General features: G+C 37.5%; 1 protein-coding gene across 2 annotated transcripts in view; it reads left to right on the top strand.

Annotated features, from left to right (window-relative positions):
• Window positions 1-11,074, top strand: part of LOC102055325 (glypican-5-like) — a 390,460-nt gene extending 379,386 nt beyond the window's left edge. For both annotated transcript variants that reach the window (XM_055723939.1, XM_055723937.1), the window contains one exon: window positions 2,503-11,074. In XM_055723939.1, coding sequence (XP_055579914.1) covers window positions 2,503-2,705 — 203 coding nt within the window. In that variant the 3' untranslated portion in view covers window positions 2,706-11,074. The remainder of the gene's footprint in view (window positions 1-2,502) is intronic.
• Window positions 11,075-12,468: the final 1,394 nt, after the last annotated feature.

Genomic DNA, 12,468 nt, shown 5'->3' with positions numbered 1-12,468 from the left:
AGTAGACTGAGCATACCCATCTCTGAGTCTGAGAAAAAGATTTAAGAGGAAAAACTCATTTAACTCTGAGTCTCTCAGCCAAAACCTTGGAGTGAGTAAGCAACAGGAACTCTGAGGAAACTGGAATAAAACATGAAATCTTTACGCTGCTGAAACTGTGCCTTAAAAACTAAATATAGGATTGAAAAAAATCTTGAACTGAATTAGGACTGAGACTATTTTTATTTATTTTTAAGAAGAGAGAAAACAGAGCATTTTAAATAAAATGCCAGTTTTGCACAATGAAATCCCAAATTAGAATTGGCCATGAATAGCATCAGAAGATACTCTGCCGTCAAGACAGAGAATTCAGAATGTAGTCCTTTCCACGGAAAGGATAAAGGCAGAATTTTCTAATGTATTATTTAACGCTTGTTATGTAGTGCATTAAGCAGTCACTGAGAGGAAAGCTTTTAAAAACCAACAGCCTCCCTGATAACATTAAATCTTACCTTAGATTTTTGGTTAAGTCAATATTAAGAAAATAAACGAATTAATACATTTTAGTCTGCCCGATTTATAGACGCCAATCAAGTTACAATGCTGGACATGGCCAACTGAAAGAGACGAATAGATTTACCTGAGTGAGGTCTTAATTTAATCAGCTGGCCCCAGAGAGCTGAAGTCAGCAGGCTGGGATGATATAAGAGGCAGCAGAGAAACAGTGCCTTTACCGCAGTCGAAAAGGAGAACGACAGTGATGGAAAGGAGTCTAGGCAGTGTCAGAACACACCTATTTCCATGATTTATTCTTAATTTACTTTAATGACAGTCTGAAGGTTTTTCTTTAAGTGTCCTCAGAATACTGATATTTTCTAAACAGTTAGAGAATGCTTTTTCTCCCCCTCCTTTCTGTTAGCTCCATTGCGAGTTGGAATTGAGGAGGAGCTATGTCTGCATTTTGCCATAATGAATTTTGAGCACAGTGTCAGACTAACCTTTTCCCACTGTACACCTTGCCAGCCCGTGTCCCTTCTCTGCAGCCACCCTCCAGTCAGGTCTAGGAATCACAGGTTCCCCTGGGATGAATGTTGATATTATGATAAAATGGAGGAATTAATTGCATTTCTTTTACAGTTTATACTGGCAAAAGAACAATGTGTGCTTTCCCAATACGATATCTCATTTTTATTACCAAGTGAGTTTATTGATGGTTGTTCAGAACTACTGACATGCAGACAATGATCTCAGATTGCATTTACACTTCTGGAATACTTTCCATCTTTCCAGATTCTGCCAGGAACTTGCTTCTGTGATTCAGAGTTTTTATTTTAAGATTGGACTGTTGTTTAATCTGCATTACAAATCTATGCCTTTTGCTTTCTTGTGTATGTGCACTGCATTCATTAGTATCACAAATCCTTTAAGCTTGGACCTGAACAATTATTGCTAATTTATAAATTCTTCCAGGCAGGAATTTGGTTTTTGCCAGGCACTCAGATATGATTTTACAGATTGACTATAAAATCATCATCCCATCATCAGATGAAATAGTGATTTTTTTTTTTCCCACAATGCCAGCGAGAGGGTTCAAGGGCAATATGATCTCAGTAATACTTGTAAATAGCTTGTGAACCTCAGGATAACCACAGACCCTTATCAGTCATTTTCTCATTTCAAAAAATCCCTTCTTTTTTTTTTTTCCCCCCCTTTCAATATAGGAGTTCTACTACTTTCTTATTGATCTAGTCCTTTATATAAAAGATGCCTAGAATTGCCCTAAAATGCATCTGGAGGGAGAAAAAAGCCCCAGTGATATTGTTCCATACTTCAGAAAGAAAAAAAATATCCTTCTACTTGCTGCGAAAAACAATGAAACAAAACATGACGCATTCTCTTTGTAGCCGTATTTTGCCCGCGTCGATGAACAAGGCATATGAGACAACAATGTATTGCCTCATGTCAGCAATCCTTCTTGCCAGGTTGTCTTACTGTATCGAGGGCCATGCGTTGCTTTAAAGGTAGTGGCAAAGCAGGAAGAAGCTGGGAAGCTGGCTGTTACATTAAGTCAACATGATCTCCCGTCTCCTGCAGCCACTCGGCAACTTGATGGGTGTCTCACTGGGGCATGTTGCGAAACCACTCAATCCTAACATCGTGTTTTAAAGCACAAGCCAGTTCCCATGCCAGGTGAAACTGAAAGTACTTTTCCTGAGAGAAAACCAGGTTCTGAGACCAGCCACCGCAGCGCTGAGTACCTACTGTTCTGCTCAAGCTGTGTCTACAAGCAGACAGGTAGAGCAGGCTGGTCAGAACAGACTTGCTGAGCAAAAGAGCGGGTGCTGAGGACCAGCGGTCACGCTGGGTCCAACCAAAACATTAATACAAGCGCCCCATCACTCTCCCTCCGTACATAGGTCAGTTATTCAGGCTAGCGTACAGCACGTGTCCACAACAGACAGAATTTAAAGCTATTATTTAGAAGACGTGCGATTAATCTTACATTTACTGTCATGTTTTCAGATATACTCAAGGACAAGAAAACCCATCCGGAAAACAGAAACGAACCAAAACCGACTGCGAAAAAGATCGACGCCGCAACCACCACAAGCACTGTCAAGTCATCCTCTAAACACAGTGTAACTGGAAGTGGGAGCAGTCCCACCCTGAGCTCCTCACTTGTGATTTTAACAGCACTAGCAGTCCTGTGGCATTGCCCACTGTAGCTGTGTTGCCTTGCAGCCACTGTGCAAGTGTTTCTGTTCACTGTCATTTGTACCTACAGCCTTACCCAACAGAAAACAAATGTAAATGGCTCTCTAGTTTATGTGATATGTTAGAATAAATATTAAACGATATGCTGGAGTTGGCAGATACCAAGCGTCATCACTTACAGTGTCTGAAGACAGCCTTTGACAAAGCCCACCCAAGACAGAGGGAATGATGACAAAGGTCTGAGTAGCTTAAGTTATGGGGTAGGAATAATTGAAAACGCAGAAATTGTGTATGTGTGTTATTGTTTTTCCCAATTTCATTTGCTGGAATCTTACTGGCTGGTTTTGTTTAATTTTTTTGGTAAATTATATGAGTGATTAGTCTTCAAATTCAAGCCACTACATACTTTATTTTTCTAGTGAACAGCTAACAAGCTATATCTACAGTTGTAAACCATCCTAAAGTGGAGTACATTCTACCAGCTTGATGAAATTCCTAAGTGATCAAGATCAAAGCATGTTTGAAACTTTTCACTTTTTCTGTTTAGATTGTAGGAAGCAACATAAAAGCATATGGTGTGTCTAATGTACCAGTATAGTTGCCTTAACTATGGAAAAAATTAGAACCACGTTGTTTACTGAGGGATACAGATAGTGAGTTTCCCTGCCCCACAAAACGCCGTTACCAGATGCTTAAGCATATGCTCAAGGCTTATTGGATGAATGTCCAGCAACAAGAAACATAAATAAACATAATATTTTATCCAGCTGAATGCAGCTCTGTACAGAGAAAAAAAAGATAACTCAGTTCAAACTTTCTTTGCCTATGTGATGTTATAGAGAAAACCAACCTAAATTTTCCATAAAGGTCCCAGAGAAAAATCGTTGGGGACTCCCATTAGACACTAACTAGGTTTTGTGCATTGTGGATCTCTGAAATCAACTCTGTTTCATAAACTGTGTATTATTTAATTACATGTAATGTTTAAAATTTTGTATCATGGTAGGTGTAAATGTAAAACAATCTGAAATCTAGAACATTCTCTGTTACGCCTCATCTTGATTACTACCCCTAGAAAGTGTCAAACTGTGTGTTATATTACAAGGCTTTTTTTTTTTTTTAATCAATGATACATTGATGCATTTGAACTTTTTGAATGAAAAAGTACTGCAATAACGTTTAATGGGTTAAGAGTTAATGTGTGCTTTCCAAAAAATGTTTACAGTGCCATTGAATATGTATCTACAAATACAACTGGATGAATGCAGTTATTAATATGATAAATATATAAAACATTAGAAGTTATATTTACTACATTTCATACTATTACAACAGTTTAATGGCCATTTTTGTGTTGTAGACTATTATTATGTACAGATTTATAAGATTTAATGTAAAACACTTGCCTTTTTTTTTTTTTTTTTTTTTGTAAAACATCTCTTTGATATTTAGAGTTACACAGCCACTGTCATAACTCAAAAGAAGAACCCTGTATATTACTAATCAACTTCAGGCATTTTATTGGCAACTTTCGTTATAAAAGCCTGACACGAAGAAGGTGCCATGTGCCAGTATTATTGTGGCAATGACACAGAACAAGCATATAAGAAGTATGTACAAAACTTGTACGTTTTTAGATAGTATTAGTGAACATGTCTAATTATGTTTGCAAAGGTGGGGCTTGAGTTTTGTTTTTAATTTGGGCTTTTAGATCATATTTACAGACATAAAGGTGTAATCAGAACCATCGACACACCCAGCTGCAAAGGCAGTGTCTCTAGAGTGTCAGCCACTATGTTTTCTAGAAGAGAATTCAATTGTAATGTTGAAACAAGGAGATAAAATGGAAAATTACTAACATGAAATATTTTATATTTGAGTTATGATTTTTCAAAATGGTAAGGAGAGTAATATCCCTAAATAGTGCTTTCCAGCCATAACAGTGAAAATCAGTGTTCCCAAAAGTTCTATAATAGCTGTCCTGTTTTCCAGGGTTTGTGACTGCACCGCCAGTCCTCTGAACCGTAATTAAAAATTCCACTTCTTGTATTTATTTTCAGTGCCCTTTGGAAGAGTGCACTTTTACCAGCGGAGGTGTGCAAGTCATGTCATTTACACAGGGAAAGGACACCGTAATTCCTTGCAGTCTTAAAGGATCAGTTGCGATGGCTGCTGTCAGACAGGCTGGGCTCTGTGCACACACAGAACTGTACATCAGGTGCTAACACCACCAGCTCCTCAGGTAATACCAATCACTGTGGCTTCACTAAAGCAATTTATCTCTGTTGCCTGTGAGCCTGACCCCTAATTTAGTTTTCTCACACTTAAGATGCTCAGTCATCATTCAGGCAAATGCATCCACATTTGCACGCGTCAGTCTCCGTCAGGATTCCTATGGATAGAGCTAGGGTTTCAGGGCTGGGCTCTGACGCTACCAGATTTCAGCTTTGCAGTTCGGAGGTTTCAGTTCTTCTCACCTGCAGAAAAGGAACTTGAATTCCTAGACTTAACATGTCTTTTTGAGGTCTTTTCTGTAAAAGGTTTTGTGCTTTTAGCTCAGAGCAGGGATCCAGCTTAGCCTAGTATTCAGCTGTAGCAGAGGAAGCTGCAGAAGCCCTGCAGGAATAACTCACCCTGGGGATTATTTGTTGTTGCTAAATGTCATAACCTTGCCAAACAAAAACCTCTGAAAAATCAAGTGTTTGAATTTTAGGTTTGGTCAGCAAATATTTATATGACGTAGGACTCTGAAGCTAAACAAGACAACCCTTTTAAAGTTTCCGTAACAAAACCAGAACAAGTTCAAACTCTGGGGTGAGATAGAATCAACTCATTTCATTGGATTCAATCAATAGGCACAAATTGGTACGGAATGAGGGAAGAGACTTCAGAGGACTCCACACCTATTAATACATTTCACACTAATATACTTTCACACTGTAAGAAGAGTACTGGTCAAACCAGCATGAAATATGTTCATAATGTGCATCAAAAATGGAGCAGCTTTAAAGGGCAATGCAGTACATTTTTACTGATGGTTTATGATTTCACTTTTCTCAGGATCAGTTGCATTTACATAGTAAAAAAAGTGTTTTCCATCAAACAACAAATCTATACCAGCAAAGGCAAAAACAACTGGCTGTGTCAGGTAAAGAAAGTATTTCTTTTAAGATGAGTAAGATACCTATTTTACAAAATCTTCTTTTGTTATCCAGGACACTGTAATTGCGATGTAATTACAAAGGTCTAAATTCAAAATACTTTTGAACTTGTCTATGTAATCTCAGTGTAAAATAAGGTACCAGTCAAAGAGCATTGCTGTAGCTTTGCCTAACAGTTACGAATTGTATTTAGCCACTGCTTTTTGAATGTTTATTGTTTTGCTATGACTTCTTTTAATATTTTGCTGTGCCAGCATTTGTGAATGCAGCGTTGGAAAGTAACTGCTGTCATACATTTGTGAGTAAAATCAGTCTATAGTTTTCTCTTGATAGTGATTCAGCCTTCTTACCAAATAAGACAAAATTGGTGTGGGCATCCAGTCAGTTCTTGGTGTTTCACTGCTCTTTGGGCTCCATGTTCCACCAGGTTCACGTAAGAGGTTCAAGACGTTCATGTGTCACTTAGTCCCCTTTCTAGCTATGAAAGTGTAAGGGAGAAAAGTGAACACAGGTGGACAAAAGCATGTGTGGCTGCAACGTGCCAGTGCTTGGCAACTGTCTTTTCTGACGCCCTGAGCCGAGTGTTCGCAGTAAATTTTCAAGCTGCTTTTCTACCTCTCCAGATCAACACGTGGAGACTGGCCAGGCAAAGAGCAGCAGAGAATCTAGAAACTGCATTTTCAGGCAACTTCACAGACACCTGCTATGAATTGCACGGTTTTTGCAATTTAGATGCTTTACAGAATCCGGCCTCTCTTTTTCAACCTTGCACTTTTTTGCTGGCTTGCATATTGCTGGTGTTATGCCCTGTGTTCTAGTGCACCGGGTACTTTGTCATTATGTAAAGAATTGTGATTCTGCTCTTTCACTCAGTAATGAACCTTTTGAGGTACAAATATCTGTCTGAGCTTAATAAGGACAACACAGATAACATAAGGGCAATACAAATAATACTGTCCAGCTGCACTGACTTCAGGGACTCTGCGTAGGGGTATCTGGCTATGAAATTCACATCTCTTTGATCTCTTAAAAGAGATTTGTATTTAATATATCCCTATTTCCTTTTGTTACCAAGACTGCAACATGTATTATAATTTTAAATTTTACTCTCTAATCCTGTATAGGTCTTCTCAATATTGTCCTAATGGATGTTGCGTGCAGACTTCATTTTAATGTTAGATGAGCCTTTTTGCCCAGATTTACTGAACCATTCTTATTCTGTATTGCACATGATTAGGTTTAAGCAAGATCTCTTCAAGTGAAAGGAGCTGAAACACACATTAAAGTGAGATACTGAGTAGGACAAAATCCAGAAAGTTCCTGTGTTCCTGAATTGGACTGTTCACATTAAACAGAAAGTAAGGTTTAGCTTTGGTTACAGTCAAAATTTCATAACTGGCATGGTGTTAAGGGAATTTCAGCCTTGTACTGAAAACTGGTAAGTCTACCCATTTTTTAAGTGGGAATTAATTGATACACCTGCTTTCCCCATGCCTCTGTGCATGGGTAAATTTAGGTCTGTAGAAACAAGACATTCCTTAAAACATACCATGCACAACGAGCATCACAGTTGCTTAATGTTACAACTAGCCAAAAGCACGAGAAATTTATTTTCATTTGTAGCATTTCACAACTCACAGTGCTTCTATTACAAGAAGCAAGACATATGGCATGTGTGTTAATGAAAAGTGAAACATCTTACAGTCAATGTCATTATAGCTGTGACATGCATTAGTCAAAAAGAACATACTTTTTTCTTCCCATTGCCTCAGAAGTCCAGAATTATTCCCAATACTGACTTATCTTCTGGTTTCCACTGTCATTCTCTCAATAATTACATTTGAATTATTAAGCCATAAAAAAAGAAATACTGTCCAAGAGATTGTAATAAATAGAGAGAAGATAAACTCAAAAAAGTATCCTGCATTTAAAATAGAGAATACTCCTAGGTAAGAAAACCCTCCTAGACTAGAACAATTTTTCAAGTTGCTCTCCAGATTCATCACCATCCCCCCTTCCACCTCCAAACAGCACAATATGAAGCCTGCGTGCAGGAGGCTGGTGCACTGAATTCAGGAAAATAAATTAAAACTACTGCTGTATGGTGATATTTCCATGTATATTGCTTGAAGTGGACCTCCTTTTGCTGGTTATGAGGAATGTATTCCAAGTGCATGTGCAATTGCTTAAGTTCTTATTCAGTAAATAACCACAGCTGCTGCAGCTTTCAGAAAAGGCTGCTAGACACAGACCATGAAGCAGTATTTTTGTGTTGCTCCCGTGTCATTGAGATCAAACTGAGTCCTTAGAATAGACAAGTTTGGACGTTCCCGTTATTATCAACACTACAATGATTTCCCTCCGTGAAAATCATGTAATACCCTTTCAAGGGAAGGGCACAATGAAAGAGAGGCCACTGATGCATTCATGAGGTACATAAAGTACTTCATTAAATAGCCAGTAACAACCACATTTTTGTTTGGGTGGGGTTTTTTTTTCATTTCTGTGCAGAAAGTATTAATACTACCTTGCAAAATTATGCAGTTTGCACTTAATCATTTCAATTAATCTTCAGTAAATTGCCCAGTACTTTGTAATTATAATATTTGCAGATAATTTAGTGCCATCCTAAAAATCATTCGTTGCATAATATAAGCGATTAACATTTATTTGATTTTTTTTTTTGTTGCAGGGGGATATATAAATTATCCTCAGTGGCCTTTCTGTACACCTAATTATCACCTGTTTGAATTATTCTACAGGCTATGGACATTTCATTTGAAAAATAAATGTGTTGCTAGTTTTGTGAACTCCTTGCAAATATATATTTGTAAAAATTACTTTTCAGGGGAATACAGAAACATGTTTTCATATGTCTTCTATGTTTATGAGCTAGGCTAGGCTTTTACGCTATTACACGTAGAATAGGTACTGACATTTTTAATGCAGTTAAAATGGAAATAGTCAGATAGCTCCTTCCTATAATTAAGTACAGTATCGCAGATTTGTAGCCTGGTTTATTCAGTAATGAAAAAGGAAAGCAGTAAGACATCAAGAATATAGATCCTAGTGTAACTGTCACATTTGTATATATGCATAAAGAATTAAGAAGTGTCACTAATCAGAGACTATCGAAAGCATTGCTCTATGCTGCAGTGTCAAGGACGCTGTGTTAAAGTTGTGGAAATTCAACCAGATTACTTCAGTCTCATTGTAATTTTCTATTTAAATGCACAGTATATTGAGGAAGATAATTTGATCTTTTTGAAAAGATCCGGAAAAAAACCTTTCTAACAAGAATGCAAATATCAAATATTTACAACCTCCACACATACAAAATTGGGAAATCAAAAAATGACTTGAGACTTTTCTGTGGGTATGAAATGTTGCAGCAGACCCTCAGCTCCTATAAATCAGTATAGCTCCTTTGATTTCAGTTTAACTATGTAAATTTACCCCAGCATAGTATCTAGCCTGAGAACGTGAATTGCTTCCCATCTTTTTGCAGGTGCAGAAAATCAAGAGTAACTGCAGTGATTACAAAATTTGCATAACAGTTTTACGTTGCCTGGGCCACTGATCAGATAGTATCTTCATGCCTGAAAAGAAAATCTGTAATACATGGGATGCCGTAAGTCTTAGTCTTCTGGCATTTTCCCTTTTCCAGGGGCATGGCAGGGGCCTTTTCCAGAAGCAGCTTGTATGATTTGGGGCTACAAGGAGATATTAATACTGCGAGTATCTCCTAGGGTAGAAAATCTTCCCCAGAGAAGGTTTACTGATACAGATCAGGCCTTGAGGCAGACCAGGTTTGATTTTTCTGTTTCATGTTAAAACATAGGATCTAGGTCTTAAACTGGCCTCAGAAAGTGAGACTTAGTGGGGAGAACTGATCGTGGCTTTGATGTTTTTGGAGAAGCTTAAGCAGCAGAGAAGGCAAGCAGCAATATTCTGCTTCAGCTGAAGCTTGTACATCTTGCATTCAGTTTCAGATAAAATTACCTGTGAGTTTCCAGATTAGCAGTGACAAATTTGTGAGTTACTGTAGCCTGATGTTCTTCTATGGAGAAGAAATGAAATTTCCTCCTAAGCAGAAACAAAAGGCAGCTATTTTATATTATGCTAAATATCCAACTTGGAAGGAAACCAAAAAAGGATGTTAGGCCTCATGAAGGCATAGATTGCCTTGGGTGGGGATGTTCTTGGTGCGTGTAGTGATAATGGTGAGTCTGTCTGCTTGTCATGAAAGAGGATGTCCACCCTTATGCTCTTTTTGGGGCCCTGAGAAAAGCTACAATTTATGGCTCAAAGGTGACAAATCGTTTATAGGTGAAAGTTGTAGACAAGTCCACAAAGCAGTGAAGCACGCAGTAAGATATTTGGTAGTGGTCTCGTTGAAAAATGAGAAAATTAGTTTAACTGACGTACTTGAGCTTTTGCATTAGGGATGGACAACTGAGTTGAAACCTACTCCCAAAAGACTGCAGTGCACGTGGGAGCGGGCCAATGTAGCAGTAATACTATATGAAATGTTTATTGTATCCCACTTATTATATGAGGCAATATTAGAAGAAAAATGGAAACCAGTACACTAAACCTTGCATAATACAACCACTTACTGTACTTTGGTATCAGGACTAATACAGTATGAATGTTTACAGTACACTGGGTTAGAAATTCTAGTAGAATATGTGCTTTGTCATTTAGCTTTTTAAATAATTAGTTTATGGCCTCCTAGTCTTTTTTAGTTCATTTTATTTTACAGGAATTAATAGGCCGCTTACATTTGTATTTTACGTTAGTTGCATCATGGGTATTTTAAGTTTCAAAATAGATTGGTTTTGCCCTAAGCTGTATTCAAACTCAAATAATTATTTCTGTTTCTCAAATACATGTTTTATTTGCAGTATATCTGCTTATATTTTTATTGAATAAATTTGTCAATTTTCTTCAGTTTGTTTTCAGCATTGACCATGATAAAGGCAATTTAAAAAAGCAGTCTGAAAACAATGTCTTAAAAGAAGAACAAGGATACTTTGAAAAGTCAAACAGTGTTTTGTAAAGGACAGTGAACTATGAATGGGAATAAAAATAAATAATCCACAGCAGGAAAATGTTGTCGTGTATTAGAATTTTTGTTATTTTTTTCTGAATACTTTTCGTCATCTTTGTTGTAAGTTACAAAGCTGATAAAATCTTAAAATATTTTCATTTGTTCAGATGATGCTTTGAATAAAGGATGCAGTCCTTGAGAACTGCTGAGGAACTCAATATTTTGGTAATAGTCTGGCAAAGAAAGTTTTGTTTCTTTAGCACATAACTACTTTCTTGGTCTTCTTTTCTTTCTTGCAATAAACACAGTGAGATGTAAAGGTGCCTACCTGCTCTTCCGAGAGCTCTTAATATTATTGAAGAGACACAAATGCCAGCATACCTCCACACAACAGGTAGGACTGTTTCATCGGATTTCCACTCCTACATAAACAATCAGATCTGAGTTCTCCATTGACCAAGGTCTTGCAATAACTGTGTGCCATATTAAAAGCCTTGCCCTTGCTTTTGATTAGAGCCGCATTACTTTTTCTAGTAAAAGGAAACTCCCTGCTGTTAGCGTAGTGTTTTCATCACTTGTCAGTTATGAACTGTGCAGTTTCTCCTCTTTTGATGGGAAAAAACCCTAATGCGGTATTTTTAATGTCAGTGGCTGATTATTGTGGTTGTACCTCTACCATTTCCTAAAGTGACCCAGCAGAGACCTTTGCTCTTACAAGCATTTGTTAAAGCTACTTCTCATGAGCTTCTCTTCACTGCTCTGTCAAAACAGCTTTTTTTTTCCTGCTTAAAAGTTGGTAGGAAAGACGTTAATTAGCTGGTTTATGTCTTTTATTTCCTGTTTTGGTAGTATTTAGGAGCTCCTCTTGTAGTATTCCCAAATGGGTTGAATGAAAACTATAGGACAGACCACTGAACCGCAAAAGTATCATGAACAAAATGTTCCTTTCTTGTGTTTAAATGACTGTGTACCTGCTATCTACTTACCTAGTTTTTTCTTTCTTATTTTGTTTTCTGGTTGCATGATTTCAGTATTGCCTCCTAAAGCATCCATGATTCCAGCTTTCCTCCACTCTTTCAAAATGCTTCCTATTTGAGGTCTGGGAATTACGTACGGCTCATCTCACCATCTATGGAGAGTGCTTTTTGCTAATATATTCTTTTTTGACCCAGCTCCAAAGATAATAGCCAACAGCTCTTCTCTGCCGATGCTAGAGGAATGCTTGTTCTCTGAAGTGCTGCCTCATAAAAGCCTTTTAAGTTTAAGGATTTCACATTCATCCCCTAATTAAGCAGGTGTCTAAATCTGTGAAGCTGTTTCATTCTGAAATCCAACCTGCCTCCACTTCAAAGGATGTTGTTTCTTTTTGCAAATATGTTTTAAAAAGTGCCGCTGTGACGGTTCAGATTTGTAGGGTTATTTAAAGGCTTTGCCTCTCACCTGATTCAGTATTTATTTTCCAAAAATACACAGAATACATCAGATTTGATGAGCTGCCTCAAGGATGTTCCTTAATAGTGGTGCTGGAGTTCATATATTTGAAAATCTTTAATTGCATTC

Source organism: Falco cherrug, chromosome 11, assembly GCF_023634085.1.
Source record: "Falco cherrug isolate bFalChe1 chromosome 11, bFalChe1.pri, whole genome shotgun sequence".
NCBI classification, from domain to species: Eukaryota; Metazoa; Chordata; class Aves; order Falconiformes; family Falconidae; genus Falco; species Falco cherrug.
This window is presented reverse-complemented; position numbering and strand designations above follow the sequence as displayed.